Genomic DNA, 14925 nt, shown 5'->3' on the forward strand with positions numbered 1-14925 from the left:
GCTGTGACATTCAGCAATAATTATCAGCTCTGTGAACTGCCCATAGCTGTCAACCAGCAGTAATCATCTGAACTGTCAAGCAGCACCACCCAGACTTCCAAGTTACTTATTCACAAATTAATTCATGTGCAAAACATATTAGCATAAATTCATAAACAAATGAAGGAAATGTGACACCCATTTAGCAGATCAGGCAACAGCTTCACTAACGAAGCCCCATTAAAGTAGATGTGCCTTTTCTGTTTCCTTGATGGTGGTTTAATAAATGGTGGTTTTACATTTTTATGTTTATTGATGCCGAAAGTAATAGGTTCTTTAATAAATGTACTAATGACTGAAAAGAAACTGTGTAAGTCTTAATGACAAAGGCGTTTAGATTTATTTTACGAGTGTTTCTAAACCTAAATGTGAGGATAAACAAGACACAATGTGATGACGCAGGGCTATTCACCACAACATCTATTTTGATGTGGTGAGCATGTCTATTTTTAGAGTGCTTTGGGATCCAAAGGCTTTAACGGGATGATAGGTACTGTAGGAGTGAATATTAATAGTATTCTTCCTTTTTAAATTCTGAATCTACTCATACACTATAGAATGTCCTTTGGGGGGTCTCTACAGCACCACCATGACTAAACTAATTAATCTAAAAGATTCACCCCAGGGAGGCACATGTTTGGGTACATGTACGTACACACACACACACATTGAAAAAGAAAACTGTGATTATCATGGTTGCATACTGAACGTTACCGTCAAGGATTTCACTAGTTCTGTGGCAGGCGATTTAATGGTGAGATCTATCTTTTTCAGACTTAAGTTATTTCATCTGTAGACACAACTGCAGGATTTCTATTACTCCCCCTACTTGTTGAATATGACACATATCTGAAAAATAACGTTGACATTAATTTCTGCATCACATCTGATCTTTTAGTTGGGCAACGTCTACTGTACATTCCTACATTCAAGCCACTGGGAATGTACATGTAGTAATGGAAGGGAACACATTATCTGCAAAGCTGCTGAGATCCTCCAGCCCATTCCATAACTGTCTAAGAAAAACAGATCACTCACTGCTGCCCACACAGTACACATACAGTAGCTTAACAAGCACTGTTCAACATTGTCACTTTAAGACAGGCATTGTAGCCAGATATTCACTTTGTTCCTCCTTAAAACAGTGTACCTTTGTTACAAGCTGTAATTCACTCCCTTAAATGAAAATACTGTATATTAGACATTTGTGTCGATTGGAATGCTAAAGGTACATCATTAAAACGTTAAATTCATGGTGTTGGCTAAGCTCTTTCAAATGGAAGGACTGGATAATTAAGAAAACAGTTGGATTCATCGTAACAGGGGAAAAAAACTGACTTTACTAAATTATGTCTTAACAAAAAGGGTAAAGGTTTGCATGACTCATATTCCGCAAAGGGTTTCTTGAAGTGTGTCTGTCGCTCGTCTGTGTTTCATTATCTCACCCGCATGTCACTGCATTGTTCTATTGTCCTTACCGTGTCCTTTTGGAAATCCTCCTCTTTCAAATTGTCACCCTCTTGAACCTCAGCCTCCAGGCGTTCCAGCCACTTCTGTGCCTCTGTGTGATAAAGCTCAAGTTCGCGGGGAGTCACAAAGGCCTGAAACACAGCAGAACACACGCTGACGCTGGTAGGGGAGAGAGCTGACGGATGGGGATGAGAAAAACGATACTTATTCTTACACAGTATGTACATACATACTGTACTGTACTGGCCATGAAACTTGATTTTCACTGTAATTAAAGAAATAGCAAAGGTTATTTATGACCTTCCTTATAATTATTCCAGGTACTAGAAGCATTCTTGATGATCTGCAGAACACAGGTCTGTCAGCCTGTGATTTTTTTTTAATGCAGAACTTGTCAGCCAGGGAAGATTTTTCATCGCAGCTCCAGAGGCAGTTCATTTGGCTGTTTTTATGCACCCCATGAGAAAGTTGATATATGGGTATGAACAGCATTTACAATATTATTACAAACTCAGAGGCTTCGTTAACGGATAAAAATAACAAATGATTAATATGGTGCTGTTAGTTAACAGGCCTAATTTCATATTCACTTGAGGAATGCTTCTTTGCTCTAGTGAGAAGAAAATGTGCTGGAATGCACAGAATTTCTCTGCTGTCCTACTTACGTCCCTCACACAAACATATTCTGCATTGATGAATAATGAAGACGTGGATTAGTTTGGTTTATGCACTTTTCAGCACTACTGACCTCCAATTATGAAACACATTCAGGACTGAAGTAAACCTGAAGACATTCAACTCTGACAAACGCGTTATTTTCCCATTTTCCCAGGCTTGATATATAAATCATGAAATGCTGGTGCTCCTTGGACACACGTGCAGCTTCCATTCTCCAGTACCTCTCACATCCTTCTTGACCTCTTGCTGCCTTTGCCACTGTGGTGCTGTACAGTATGTCTGCGCTATCCCTCTGTCAACATGCGCCAACCTGGAAATCACTGGCACAGCTTACACAGGGTTCCCCTCCTACCTTATCAGGACTACTAACATGGGTAACATCTATCTCCCTCTTCACTGGTGTCACCCAAGTGCTGCTGGTTGTGTTTTTCATGGAGCAGTAGGTGGAGCTTTGCTCACTAGACCACACTTCCAGACCGACACCCCAGTGTAGTGACCAGGGACACTGTACTATAGAAAGCTGGATTCTGGGTGGGGAACTTTCACACTTATTGTCCATATGAATAATTTTGTAATTGTTTGAGATGAAAAGTAAATGTGACATTATTTTTATTATTTAATTCAGTGAATGATGCATGTTTGTCAATAGCTTGTACAGATCATAAATACTGTATATGATTGCAAATCATTTCAGTTTTGCCTTTTAATTCATTCTTATAATTGCTGACAATCTCATTACCTAGGATATAAAAGAAACACCAATATTAGTGAACCTGAATCCTCATGAATATTGTGGCATTCGATCATGCAGTAAAATACTACTTCTAAAATATTCATTACTATACAGGTGCAGACAATACAAAGGTGTGTCTTTTGGCGTTAGTGAGTAAAACAGCTCCTGATTGATTAGTGGCATAAAATATACCGAGCACATTGAATAGCACTGCATTTTTTTTCATTTTTAGTTTTATTTTTAGTGTTTCTTATTTCTATATCTCAGCAGATATTTGGTCAGGAATATTTTTTTATGATTAATATCATCTAATCTTAGGGTATGGTGATTCTAAGTTGATTAAATGCAAATTACACAGCAAGGAGTAGTACAATTCTGCATTCTTCCATGTACAATTTCTCAAATCTCCTCTCCTTTGCCCTGTTCTGCACTACTGTATATTGCTTGTTTGCTAGTGTAAGTGAAGAGATAGCCCACCTAAGACATGAGTTAAGTGAATGCTGCTGTTGTACCTTGCCGATCTTTATCCTTTGAGAGATGGCCTCAAAGCGCTGATTCAGCTCTGACAGCTTGGGCTCCACAACCACTCTGCAGTGATCTCCCCTGTTCTTAATGAGGTCTTCAGCTTGGCCTTGCACTGTCTCCACCTTCAGACGGATATCACTCAGTTCATCCTTCAAACCCTGCAGTCAAACAACGACAGACTAAGATTAGTCTGAGGTCACACCAAAGAAGGATGAGTGCTGAAGTCCAAATTTAGCAATGTTTTTTGTCAGTTATAAACTATTTTAAGAGTACACCAAGGATATTGATTTATTTTCATCAGGAAAAGGAACATATCTGGATATGCCTCTTGTTCTAAAGGAAAAGAAAAACTGATTTCCAACTTTCTATATTTATAAAACACTGTTGAAAGGCTCTATTATATCTTAAAAGTTCAGGAAAAAAAATAAATTCCATTCCAGTAAAAAATATCTATCCATTCCATGATTCAAATTCTTGTTTTAAACATCCCAACTTTGGGAAGAGTTTCTGCCATCTAACACGGTTCTACAGTACCTAGCATCTAGCTGCAATACCTACCATCCTTCTGTATTTTATACATCTAGCAATGCTTTCTAATTTCAGAAGATAATAGGAAGTATGGACCTCTGAAACTGATCATTTTTTTTGTAAAAAGTCATAAACATTTTTTGTCCTTTTGCAATATGTGACACAAAAAACTGTCTTAAAAGATAACTTCATTAGTATGATTACATTATACTGAAAAAGAATACATATTCTTTGTTACAGTTCTTATGACGTTCATATTTGGACACACAATATTATTCATAAATCTCCAAAAATCCAAATACTTTTTGCCAAGCAGGTAGTGTACCTTTAACACTTCCTGCTGAGACTCCTGTTTCTCGGATTCGTCGAGGAGAATCTCAGCACGGTATATCCAGGCAGTAATTTGGGCAATACTCTGGTCAAACATTTCCATCTGTTTCTGATAGTCCTTTGTACAGAAAGAAAAATATTCACTTGAATCAAATTAGAACTATTTACAATACATCTGTCTTTTTTTTTCCTTCAGTCACTGACACAGGAGGTCAATCTCTAATCTTGTTCTCTTTTGCCTACTTACCAAGCGATATCACATTTCTAGCTTGTTCACATGTGCGGTTTGTTGCACATTCCTCCCTTCACCCCATCTTTCCCTTGCAGGCCATCTACCTCCCTGTCTCATCCCCTTTTAAAGCAGGGCGTTCTGACCGCATTGTCATCGCGGCCAGGTTGCCTTTCTCCTTTGCAGGGCAAGATACACATTAAAACACTAATTCAAAGCATGCTTCTGCAGTGTTTCAAAATTGGGGTTTGGGTGAGTTACTAAAATATATGTCAGTTCAACTGTGATAAAAGCTTTTTGGTGGTATAATTTTTCAAAAAATAGAAGATGTACAGTATTATTGATAAGTATGGTAGAAAAAATGGTCAATAAACTAGCTTCAGATACAAGCTGACAACCGTTCTCCAACTATATAGTAACATACTGTATGGGGTCCGATATGGTTCTTTTATTTTAATAAAAAAACAATTGCTAGAACATGGAGATTAGAGTTTGGACAAAAAACAACAATAAGAAGAAAACATTGGAAATCAGTACACACCGTCAATAGGGATGTTGTTCTATAGTACATGTGCAATATTTTCTCCTTTATTTACAACCAAGGGACTGCTTGGAAATAGACCACCCCAGCAGTTCTCAAAGAATGCAAGAATACACTGTACTGTATACAGTACTATACAGTATAGTATTGCTCTCACACCTGAAGAAGGCTCCACAGCCAAAACATTGTGTTTTCTTTCTTCTTTTTTTCAGCACGGAATAAACCTATTACTTGTTCTTTTGCACTATACAGTATATACTGATACTGTATATTGTATCAGATAGTAGATCAGGTGGGTAGCTGCGTCAGCATGCGTAGGCTGCAAAGGAAAAAGTAATAGGTTTATCCCATGCTGAAAAGAGAAGAAAGAAAACACAATGTTTCGGCTGTGGAGCCTTCTTCAGGTGAGAGATCTGTTTTCTTTCCTCTCTTTTCAGCATGGAATAAACTTATTACTTGTTCTACTGTATCAGATACCCTATACCCTACCCTAGTTACATCAGGATTTACTGTATTCTTATGTATAACTTCATTGTAAGCTGTCTGCAGCAGAAGACTTTCAGTCCACCTTAACAGAAGTGGGAGACGTCTGCAGTGGCCCCCTTTGACTTTTGACCTTGGCAGGACTAGATTCCCGACCACCAGAATCACAAACGGCTCCAGAGGAAAAATATCGGATCTGATTGCTAATTTGACCCCCGGCTTTACCCTCAGCAAGTTGAGCCACTCCTCAGCTCTTGAGGTCACGGCGATCCAGTTGCAGTTAAGGAGGCTGACTTTATCGTCCACTAGATTCTCCTTCCCATGAAGCACAGCCTTCAGAGCCTCTGCCAGATCAGAGATGTTCTTCAGCTGCTGTTGATGTTTCTCTGTGTCTTTCTGAATTGCCTAAGGGAGGACATTGCTCACGATTAGATGAAGATTAGGAAGAACACCAACCTGTTCACAGATCAAAAGCAGAAAAACAGAAGGAAGAAAACTGCCTAAAAAATGTTTATCACTAGACAAAACAAAGACAGAAAAGTACAGGGAAAAAAAGGGTCAACACCTTGGGGAAAACATATAGAATAACTGAATGAACTTCAACTTATTTCATATTATACAAGCTGAAGTCATTTTGTTACAAAATCTTCATGTAGATGTACTGTATGTGTGTGCATTTTGATGGTTTGTATTAATGATATGTTCGGTATAATTTCCTACATTACAATTTTGAATGTATCTACAAATGAACAAATTAAATGTTATACCAAACAATATGCCAGAAGACATTTCACTTTCTTCTCTGTTCTAAAAAGAGGAATAATATTGGGCGTACAGGTTATCTGATGCAATCAGGGAGAAATATGAATGCCAGTTTCCCTGGGAATAAGACTTTTTGCATTTTCAGTGCTACATACAGTAATATGACCGGGAGCTCAGTTTCATACTGTGAGGCGATGTACAGCTTAAACAAAATCTTTTAAATAGATGTGTGCTAAAATTAAAAAAAGTCACATTGATAATAAGAACAACGATATTGGGAAATCTTTTGTAGGAGTTAGTTTCATAAAAATATCTAAGAATATAAATATACAGTTAAGCCAGAAAAGAAACAAATGCAAAATGTTATTATATAAGTGCACTTCATAACTTCTCATCAGTTTTAACATGCAAGAAAATTACACAACCTATTACATAAGATTATTACATTTATTTATATATACAGTATATACTGTATCATGCTCATTTCCCCTAAATCCCATTGGTATAAAGAAGAGCACTCTTTTTACTTAATAGGTAATGTCATTTTTAGACTAGTATGCTTAATCCACTACTAGTAGAACAGTGAGTCAGTTCTTGTTTTAGGCTTTTAAATGTAATGTATCATCTGAATTGTATTAATCTCTCTTTATTGTTGACAAATGGTAGAGAACTGAACTTATTCACCACACTGCAAGCAGAAACCAGTGAAGCATTTGTGTGTAAAATAGTAATCATAATAGTAATAGTAAAATAGAATGACAAAGAAAGCTTTGAAAAAAAACATTGCAATTTTATTCAGTCATGATTGACTTTGTATCTATATTCTCAAGAGTTTAATGCACAATTCAAATTATGCACCTCTTCAGTAAAAAGTATAAGCATAACAACAAAACTAGCAATGCATTCAGATCTTAACTTCAAACTTAAACTTGAAAATCTTACCAATCTACATAAAACATATAAAGAAACCTAAACAATTTAGCACAATGTAGAATTTCAGATCAGTATGAGGAAGTGGTTTGTTAATTGATCGGTTCATTAAAGGTCTAATTGCTTATTGGAAAAATTCAATGAGCTAGACAGCTTGAGGGGTAAAAAAATCTCTATGGAGCCAGCCAATGGAGTAATGAACTGCATTAAAACAACTCTCCCACATAGCCATTAACTAAAAGGCAATATGCTAAGGTATCTAACCTGAACATTATGGGAGAAGTATTTAAGAGCTGCCAGCTAAATTTATTCCCTGATAGAAATGGGTGAACTTCAGAGCAGAGAAGGCAGAACTCATTCTGTTATCTGATATGCTGGCAAATCACCTTCCCAGTATAGTGTACTTCAGTAAACTGTAATAGCTGTATTCTGATGCCAGTGCTGCAGTTATAATGTTGTAAAGCTAAAGACCTCCTTATGCTGTGCAGTGCAGACAGAGAGCTGTAATTTTTATGCAGCACGATGCTATCAGTCAGTGTTATTTATTAGAAATATGTTCACAGAGAGAACCCTGGATTTCCATTCACATTCAATCAGTCCAAGGCTTAAGAATCGAATACCAGGATGTCTTTTTTAAGAGTTACATACTCAAATGAGCTTTTCTTTGAGAGAGCGAGTGAGAAAAGCCGTTCATCATCTGTGGGCGTCTTATCACATTTTAAGGCTGGAGAAATGTTTTAAGGGTTGTAAAATTAAAATTCAGCTTGCTTCTCCTGTACTTTCTTTGCTGTAGCAGAGATGTCTGCTGTGGTCTTGTAACAAATATTAATACATTCATGAAGTGAACTGGGTATTGGAATGTGTGTGTTAACCTTACATTTGAAGTCATTTGTTTCTCTTTGGCAAGACTAGAACACTTGCCCCCGCATACGTTTTCTTATAGTGTGTATGTTTTTTTAATCCATAATATAACTATATAGAGCAGGTTTAGAATAAAGTCTTATTTACTATGATCAAATGGAAAGTACCCATTTATATAGAAGGGCACTTTACTGGAGCAATGAAAGTGAAGCTCCTTGTTCAAGGATACAGTAATAGCATGAGCTCCTGATGTGGATGCTCATCTCTCTGGTCTAGAGTCCTAACCATCATTTCACATTGCAGTGCAAAGATAAGGTGCTATACAAGTCAGAAGCAGCACATGAACAGAATGTAAATGAATGAAATGGAAATAGAAAGCAAATGAAACGCTTTTGTGATCTTCAGTAATGTGAGTAATAAATAATGAAACAGAAAAAGATAAGTTACTGTAGCTACCCAAAAGGCATAATATTCCAAAAGATGAAAGAGGTTTTTCCTACTTTGCAGAAGCTCTTAAAGCAAATGGCCTTTGTGACTATAAGAGAAGGCATTATGATATGTAACATGATGTTATAAACGGTAATAAAACATCATTAGAAAATTATGTACAGTATACCCTAGGGGTAGGGTTAGAAGTAGATCAGGTTATGGTTGGGATTAAGGTTTCATTATGAAAATACTAATCAATCATACATACTAGTTATTAACACAATAAGGTATTTCATTATTATAATGGTTTTTAAACTGAATAACCACTTTTTTCAATTCTTTTTTTGGTTTTGTACAAAGTTTTAGAGGAAAAACCAGAACTATTTGTTTGCATCGGTATCCCTTGTAGCCATTTTCAGTTCCCCCTTTCCCTTCCCCTGCTGAGACTTGATCTCCTCCAGTCCTGAGTTGTTTAATTGGAGCTGATGAAGATGAATTTACAAGCTGACACACTTGCATGCCTGCAGCAAACCCTGGCATTTCTTCACATGTAAGTCAGACCTGCTTCAAAAGCGGCCACACATAGGTGCTAATAAGGCAGAATAAACTTCAGGACTGGCTCATATTGTGTTTCAGATGAGGCTGCCTGTGTGTAAGTACTGCGTTATAGCAAGAGGAAGCAAGGCAATACTGGAAACTTTGAAGGCCCATGTCAGCGTATGGTTCTTTGAATGAATCTATCTTCATGGTTCCCCAAATGTATGTTTCAGGCACAAAGTGAATTACAGTACACTTGTACAACAGTCATTGCAGTACATCCATACCTTGGCCCAGGCCACCTCTGCATCCAGATTAGTGGGCATTCCCTCCACAGCCGATCTCCGGGTTAGCTCTGCGTCTGTTATAGCCAGCCATTCTGTCAGGGCATTCATCTCTTTCCTCAGCTTCCTGGACAACTTCAGACTCTTCTCCAGCTCCTGCTTTCCTTCCGTCACCTGCAAACAAACGCAGGATGCTCTCATGTTTTAGTTTGTGAAATGTTAGTTTTTGAGAACAAATTGAACCAACATTGCAAAAGATAACTAAAATGCTTATTGGAAAATAATGACAAGGTACTGTACATAAAGATAAAAAAAAACATTTAGGCATCTTAATGTTTAATTGAAGTGTTAAATAAAGTCTGCCAATTCATAAGATGAATACTTATGAATTTGGCGATGAATACTTGTAGACTCATACACTATGGTTAGTGTCACACTGTTTACAGTACAATATATTAATACATTATTAGACCTTGTTAATGAAAATGTATTTAAAAACATTAAAGAAAATGTAAAAATTACAACAATTTAATGACCAAAATACATCATAAGGAGATCTACAGTAACTGTATGAATTTATGTAATACTGTCTAGTGACCTGAATTAGATCATAGTTCATACTGCATCTGTCTCGCACATGCTCACACACATATGGCTGAAATGTACATTATATTGCATAGCATCCATACTCAATTAAACTAGTCACACAAACACAAAATCTCATGTCTGATTTTTACAGATCAAAAAAGTCTACATACAGAGCAGATTTTCAAGCAATACTGCCATCTACAGTAAAGCCTTGAAAAACTTATTGTATTTTTAAGAAGATGTTATTTGAAAACATAATGCTGTTACTGAGTTGCTTTGCTATTTTCACCTGAGAAAAGACTTTGGTGTAATTTCTCAAAAGTAAACACTCCAGCTGCTGAACTGCCAATGACTTATTTAGTACCGTCCAGAAGTTGTTTTAGCTGCTCAAGGCCAAAGAAAGCTGAACATTAACTGCTGACAAGCAAAATTCTAAATTCTTCGTTTTCTACCAGTAATCTGCTACTAAGCCTTAATGCCCAGGTCACATCACCTGTTTCCCCTCATGTATGCAAAACCTTTTACAACTAAGCTTGATGACAATACAGTATGGCACAAAATCCTGCCCTTTTTACATGCTTCTATAACACAGCCCCTCTGTATACTTGATCTTACTAGGCCTGATCGTTCTTAATTTAAGACAGACCAGACTAAGTCATATACTAGATTGGTGTCACAAAAGCAGCTTACATCCCATTTGTTTTATCTGATTCACTCTGGTTTCTGTGCTCATTGATGCTTAACATACTGTAATAAATGATGTGGTGCTGGCAGTTTTAAACTGTTGTAGTAACACCAGCGCCTGAAATACCTACAGTAGCATATCTTCAGATAATCTTAACAATTTTCAGACCCAAATTAAACTTGCCATTTCCTGCAAAAACTATTAGTCTTTGCTCTTGTGAAATTAAATGGTTCGTGTTTTATTTCTCTTGATGGGTTTAGATCTAAGATTGGGCTGCTAATTTGATTAGGTTGGGTTCAGTCCCCTCGATTGCATTTCTTTTCATGTTTGGATGACAGTGCTAAAACTGACATAATGCTATTGGTTTCTTCACATCAGTTGCATGCTGTAAATCCTATGGTACAATCTTGCCAGTTGATATGAGTTTTGTTCCAGCATCAAAAACTTGAGGATGGTTTTTGATAATGGATCAACGTTTGAACCTCGTGTGCAGAACAGTGTTGAGATACTGGTTTTATGTCTTGGAAACTTGCAAGGCTATGTCCTGTTCTGTCTATATCGGTAACAGAAAACTGGTTAATTCATATGGTACTGCAAGTATCTGCAGGAGTCTCTGAAACTGCACTTAAGCAACAATGTTTTCAGAAATTGGCATCCACAAACTTGACTCAGTCAAGCGCAAGCGATCACAACATTGCACTGGCTTCCTGTTAGGTTTCAGGTCAATTTAAAATCCTTCTGCATTCATCCATGAATCTGCATGGTTTCACTCCTCAGTATGGCGCTGATATGCTATCTGTTCACAGCCCTCCAAATGACCTTGCTCAGCTGATTATGGTTTACTGTTCAAACTGTTTTTCTACACTCTGGGTGACAGGACCTTTTGTTGTTACGCACCATAGCTTTAGAACACCATTCCAAAAGCAATGAGGCACTCTGCTACACTGAGCGGTTTTAAAAGCTAGCCTGATTTTTGAGAATCTACTTTATTTTTCTTCACAACTCTATTGTTTGGTAAAACAATTCTATCAGAGTGTGATTGGTGCCCCTTTTATGCAAAAGAGGCTATGTAAAATAAATATATTAAAAACGCTGATCTTTTCAAGTGAAAAAGCTGAAGATGTTCCTCTCCTATTACAAGCCTCTTTCCTTTGTTGCTTTTAAACCATACACTATGCCATCAAGACATCTGCATAAATGAGTGTTCAGAGTTCTGAACGTTCCAGGCTTTAACTTCAAAATGTGTGCATCTGTCAGGAATCCTCAATGAAAAGGTATACAGATCCTGTACAGACGCAGGAGTAGGTAGGTGACGAAGCAGGCGAACAATCCGGTACGTAAGGCGAGTCCGTGGTCAAGAGGAGACAGGTGGTTCGAAATCCAGGAAGTACAAATAGTGGCAAACAATCCGAAACGAGAGGCGAGGTCCAAAGTCGAAAGGCAAAAGGGAAGTCCAGAATCCAGAAGAATGCGAGGTGCAGAATAAACACCGGTTAGAGCTCTCAAGGAGTAGACTCAATACCGAGCAGAGGGAAGCGGGTCTGGATGGTTTAAATAGCGCTGCTCGCCCCACGGTAGAGCATGTACTGATGGATTAACACGTGTGGCGGCGCTTGTTATTATTAACCCGCTGCTGGTACTGGTTAGTTCTTTTGTGAGATGATCTCCGCTGGCTGGTGGTCGTGACAGCAACCAGTTTCATGATTATTTTGATATTCCAATCTTCTTACTGGAACGTTAGCCAAAGATATTTCTAATATTGGTTGGTTAACGTGGTTCAGCAAGAATGCAGAGAACATGGACCATACAGTTCAAATCCATTGTGTCTTGTGTTCTTTCATCATACGCCCCGGTGTACAGTATCATTCCAGCTCCAGTCAGCTAAGGGTTGCCAAGGAACAAACCTGGGATGACAATCTATATTCTAGACCAACTGATGAAACCTGAACTACATGTTTCTGGGAGGCCAGTGAAAAGCAGAGCACCTTTCAAAAACCCACAAAAACCCAGGACCCTAGAGCTATGAGGTAGCAGCACTAACTACCATATCAGCAATCCAGCTGTTTCTGTACCCATATATGATACTTTTTAGGAATTCCTGGAGTTTCCAGAAATGGGGTAAAATAATCCATAACAAATTAAACATACTGTATTTCAAAATCTGAAACCGTAGAATCCAGAAAATGAACAATGACTGGTTTGTCAGCCCCAGCGAGTGAACAAAAAATGAATAAAAACATTGATAACATTTCCAATTATTAAGGTATATATTTTAAGTATCATGTATAGTGGCCGATGAAGACAGTTGAGGAACAAAAACATGGAACTACAACACTTTTAAATGTAAACCTCAAAATAAAATTAAAATAAATTCCCTTTAAAGTCAAGGTTGCAAAGTTTTAATTAGATGAATTCCTCAACAGATTCTAAATGCTTCATCACATCAAAATGTCAATTTTAGCAAAGGAACTGTAAAACGCAAAAGAGCAATGTAATTGCTGGTTCCTTGAAGTTAATCGTGAGTCTTAGGCCATGTTTTTCAGTTCTCCATACTAAGACCGATGCCCATGTTACAATCATCTAAACAGGCTGAGAAGTGCTCTTGCTTACCTCGGCACCCAGTTCATTGTACTGCAGTTTGAGAGCTGTGAGTCTCTCATCCAGCTCCTTTGGGTTCTCAGTCTGTTGCCTCTGGACAATCTGTCTCCCCGTCTTGATTACTGTCTCCACTTCTGACTTCACCTCACTCAAGCTCTTGTAAAATTTCTATTTGATCATACAAAAAGTACACAAGCACCATTTTCATGAAAGAGGGGCATCTCAAGCACTTTCTCACTGAGCAACAAAAAGACAACAGGTATTCAAATGTTTGCATCCTTCCATGCCTTCGTTAATCTTTAACTTTGTTCCTGTTATTTTTTGTTAAGTCTAGAAAATGTGAGAATGCTGTCAGCATTTCTTCATAGTGAGAATACGAGTGACATGTGATTCACTCCTGCATCTCCTACTAAACAAAAGGCACATCATATATATATATACTGTATATAATATTAAGTGTTTCAGATTATTTAAAAAAAATATATCATCATTGCCCTTGAAAACTGAATGATCAGAATTGAGAGAACAGAGATCTTTTTCTTGGACACAGTATTTCTAAAAAGATGCAGGACATTACTTAGATGTTCAATTCTATCATTAAACTCATACAGTGCCTGATTCAAATTAGTGTTAATCTGACCCTTCCCAGGATGTCTAAGTTTGTGAAACTATGAACTGACGCATACACGTTTTGTAAAACATAATATTCAAAGGATGAATGCTTTAACTCAAGGTGATAGTTTACAGTAAACGTCTGCAAACCCTAATAAGAAAAAAAATATGTTGATTGCATAAGCATTCAGATCTGTGAACTGAACATTTGGTGGAATCACAGTTGGCAGCCATAGCAGACTTTTCGTGTAAGTCTCTACAACCCTGGTACAATTATTGTCCATTCTTCTCGGCAGATTTGTTTCAAGTTTTCTCAAACCACTTGGGGATTGCTATTGGACAGCAATTGGGCGACTCAAGAACATACACTTTCTTTTTTTAAGATGCACCAGTTTAGCATTACTCTCATGGCTGTCCCATTGTATTTTCATATTTATTATCTAGTTACTGTAGTTCTTTCATTTTTCTTTTTTGCTTTGACTATGTGGAGTAGGTTGTATATCTAACACGTATTAATTGCTACTTCCAAGTGTCATGGCTGCAAGGTGTAAAGCAACAAAAAGTGAAAACTGTGCAAGAATCTGAATACTTCTGCAAGGCATTGTAACAGCTTTTAGCAAGCCAAGAAGGTTCAATCACAGATATCTGATACATGCCAGTACAAGATTTGTCTCTCATCATGATGATAAATAATTTCAATTATTTTCCTTTCATTCTCAACTCATATTGCTTAAATTTCAGAGATTAAATACTCTAGCACAACTGGAGTTCCCTTACAGAACCTTCTTCTGTACTTTTTCTCTATTTTTTATCAGTATTATGTTGCAAAGAACTATTATCAGAACTGCATGAAGACACTGGCTCAGGGCAGTAGTCTGCTCCGTGTTCCTTTCACTTTAACACATCAGAATATCATTACTTTAGTTGACCAGATATTAACAGAGTCCATAGGGCCCTGTAAACTTCAGTAAGACTAATTTCATTTTACCAACATAGAAATATAACATTTTCATGAGCCTAAATAAATTAGATAATATACTCAGATACTGTATAATCATGTTACAGATTTGCAAGCAAAATATA

General features: G+C 37.3%; 1 protein-coding gene across 9 annotated transcripts in view; it reads right to left on the reverse strand.

Moving 5' to 3' along the window:
• dmd (dystrophin) overlaps positions 1 to 14925 on the reverse strand; it is a 721300-nt gene that overhangs the window by 381015 nt on the left and 325360 nt on the right. For all 9 annotated transcript variants that reach the window (XM_088914984.1, XM_088914986.1, XM_088914981.1 and 6 more), the window contains 6 exons: positions 13243 to 13398; positions 9363 to 9533; positions 5782 to 5961; positions 4299 to 4421; positions 3433 to 3603; positions 1518 to 1640 (listed from right to left, as the gene is read on the reverse strand). In XM_088914984.1, the coding sequence (XP_088771110.1) occupies positions 1518 to 1640; positions 3433 to 3603; positions 4299 to 4421; positions 5782 to 5961; positions 9363 to 9533; positions 13243 to 13398 (924 nt within the window). The remainder of the gene's footprint in view (positions 1 to 1517; positions 1641 to 3432; positions 3604 to 4298; positions 4422 to 5781; positions 5962 to 9362; positions 9534 to 13242; positions 13399 to 14925) is intronic.

Source organism: Atractosteus spatula, chromosome 4 (assembly GCF_055471065.1).
Source record: "Atractosteus spatula isolate fAtrSpa1 chromosome 4, fAtrSpa1.hap1, whole genome shotgun sequence".
Classification (NCBI taxonomy): domain Eukaryota; kingdom Metazoa; phylum Chordata; class Actinopteri; order Semionotiformes; family Lepisosteidae; genus Atractosteus; species Atractosteus spatula.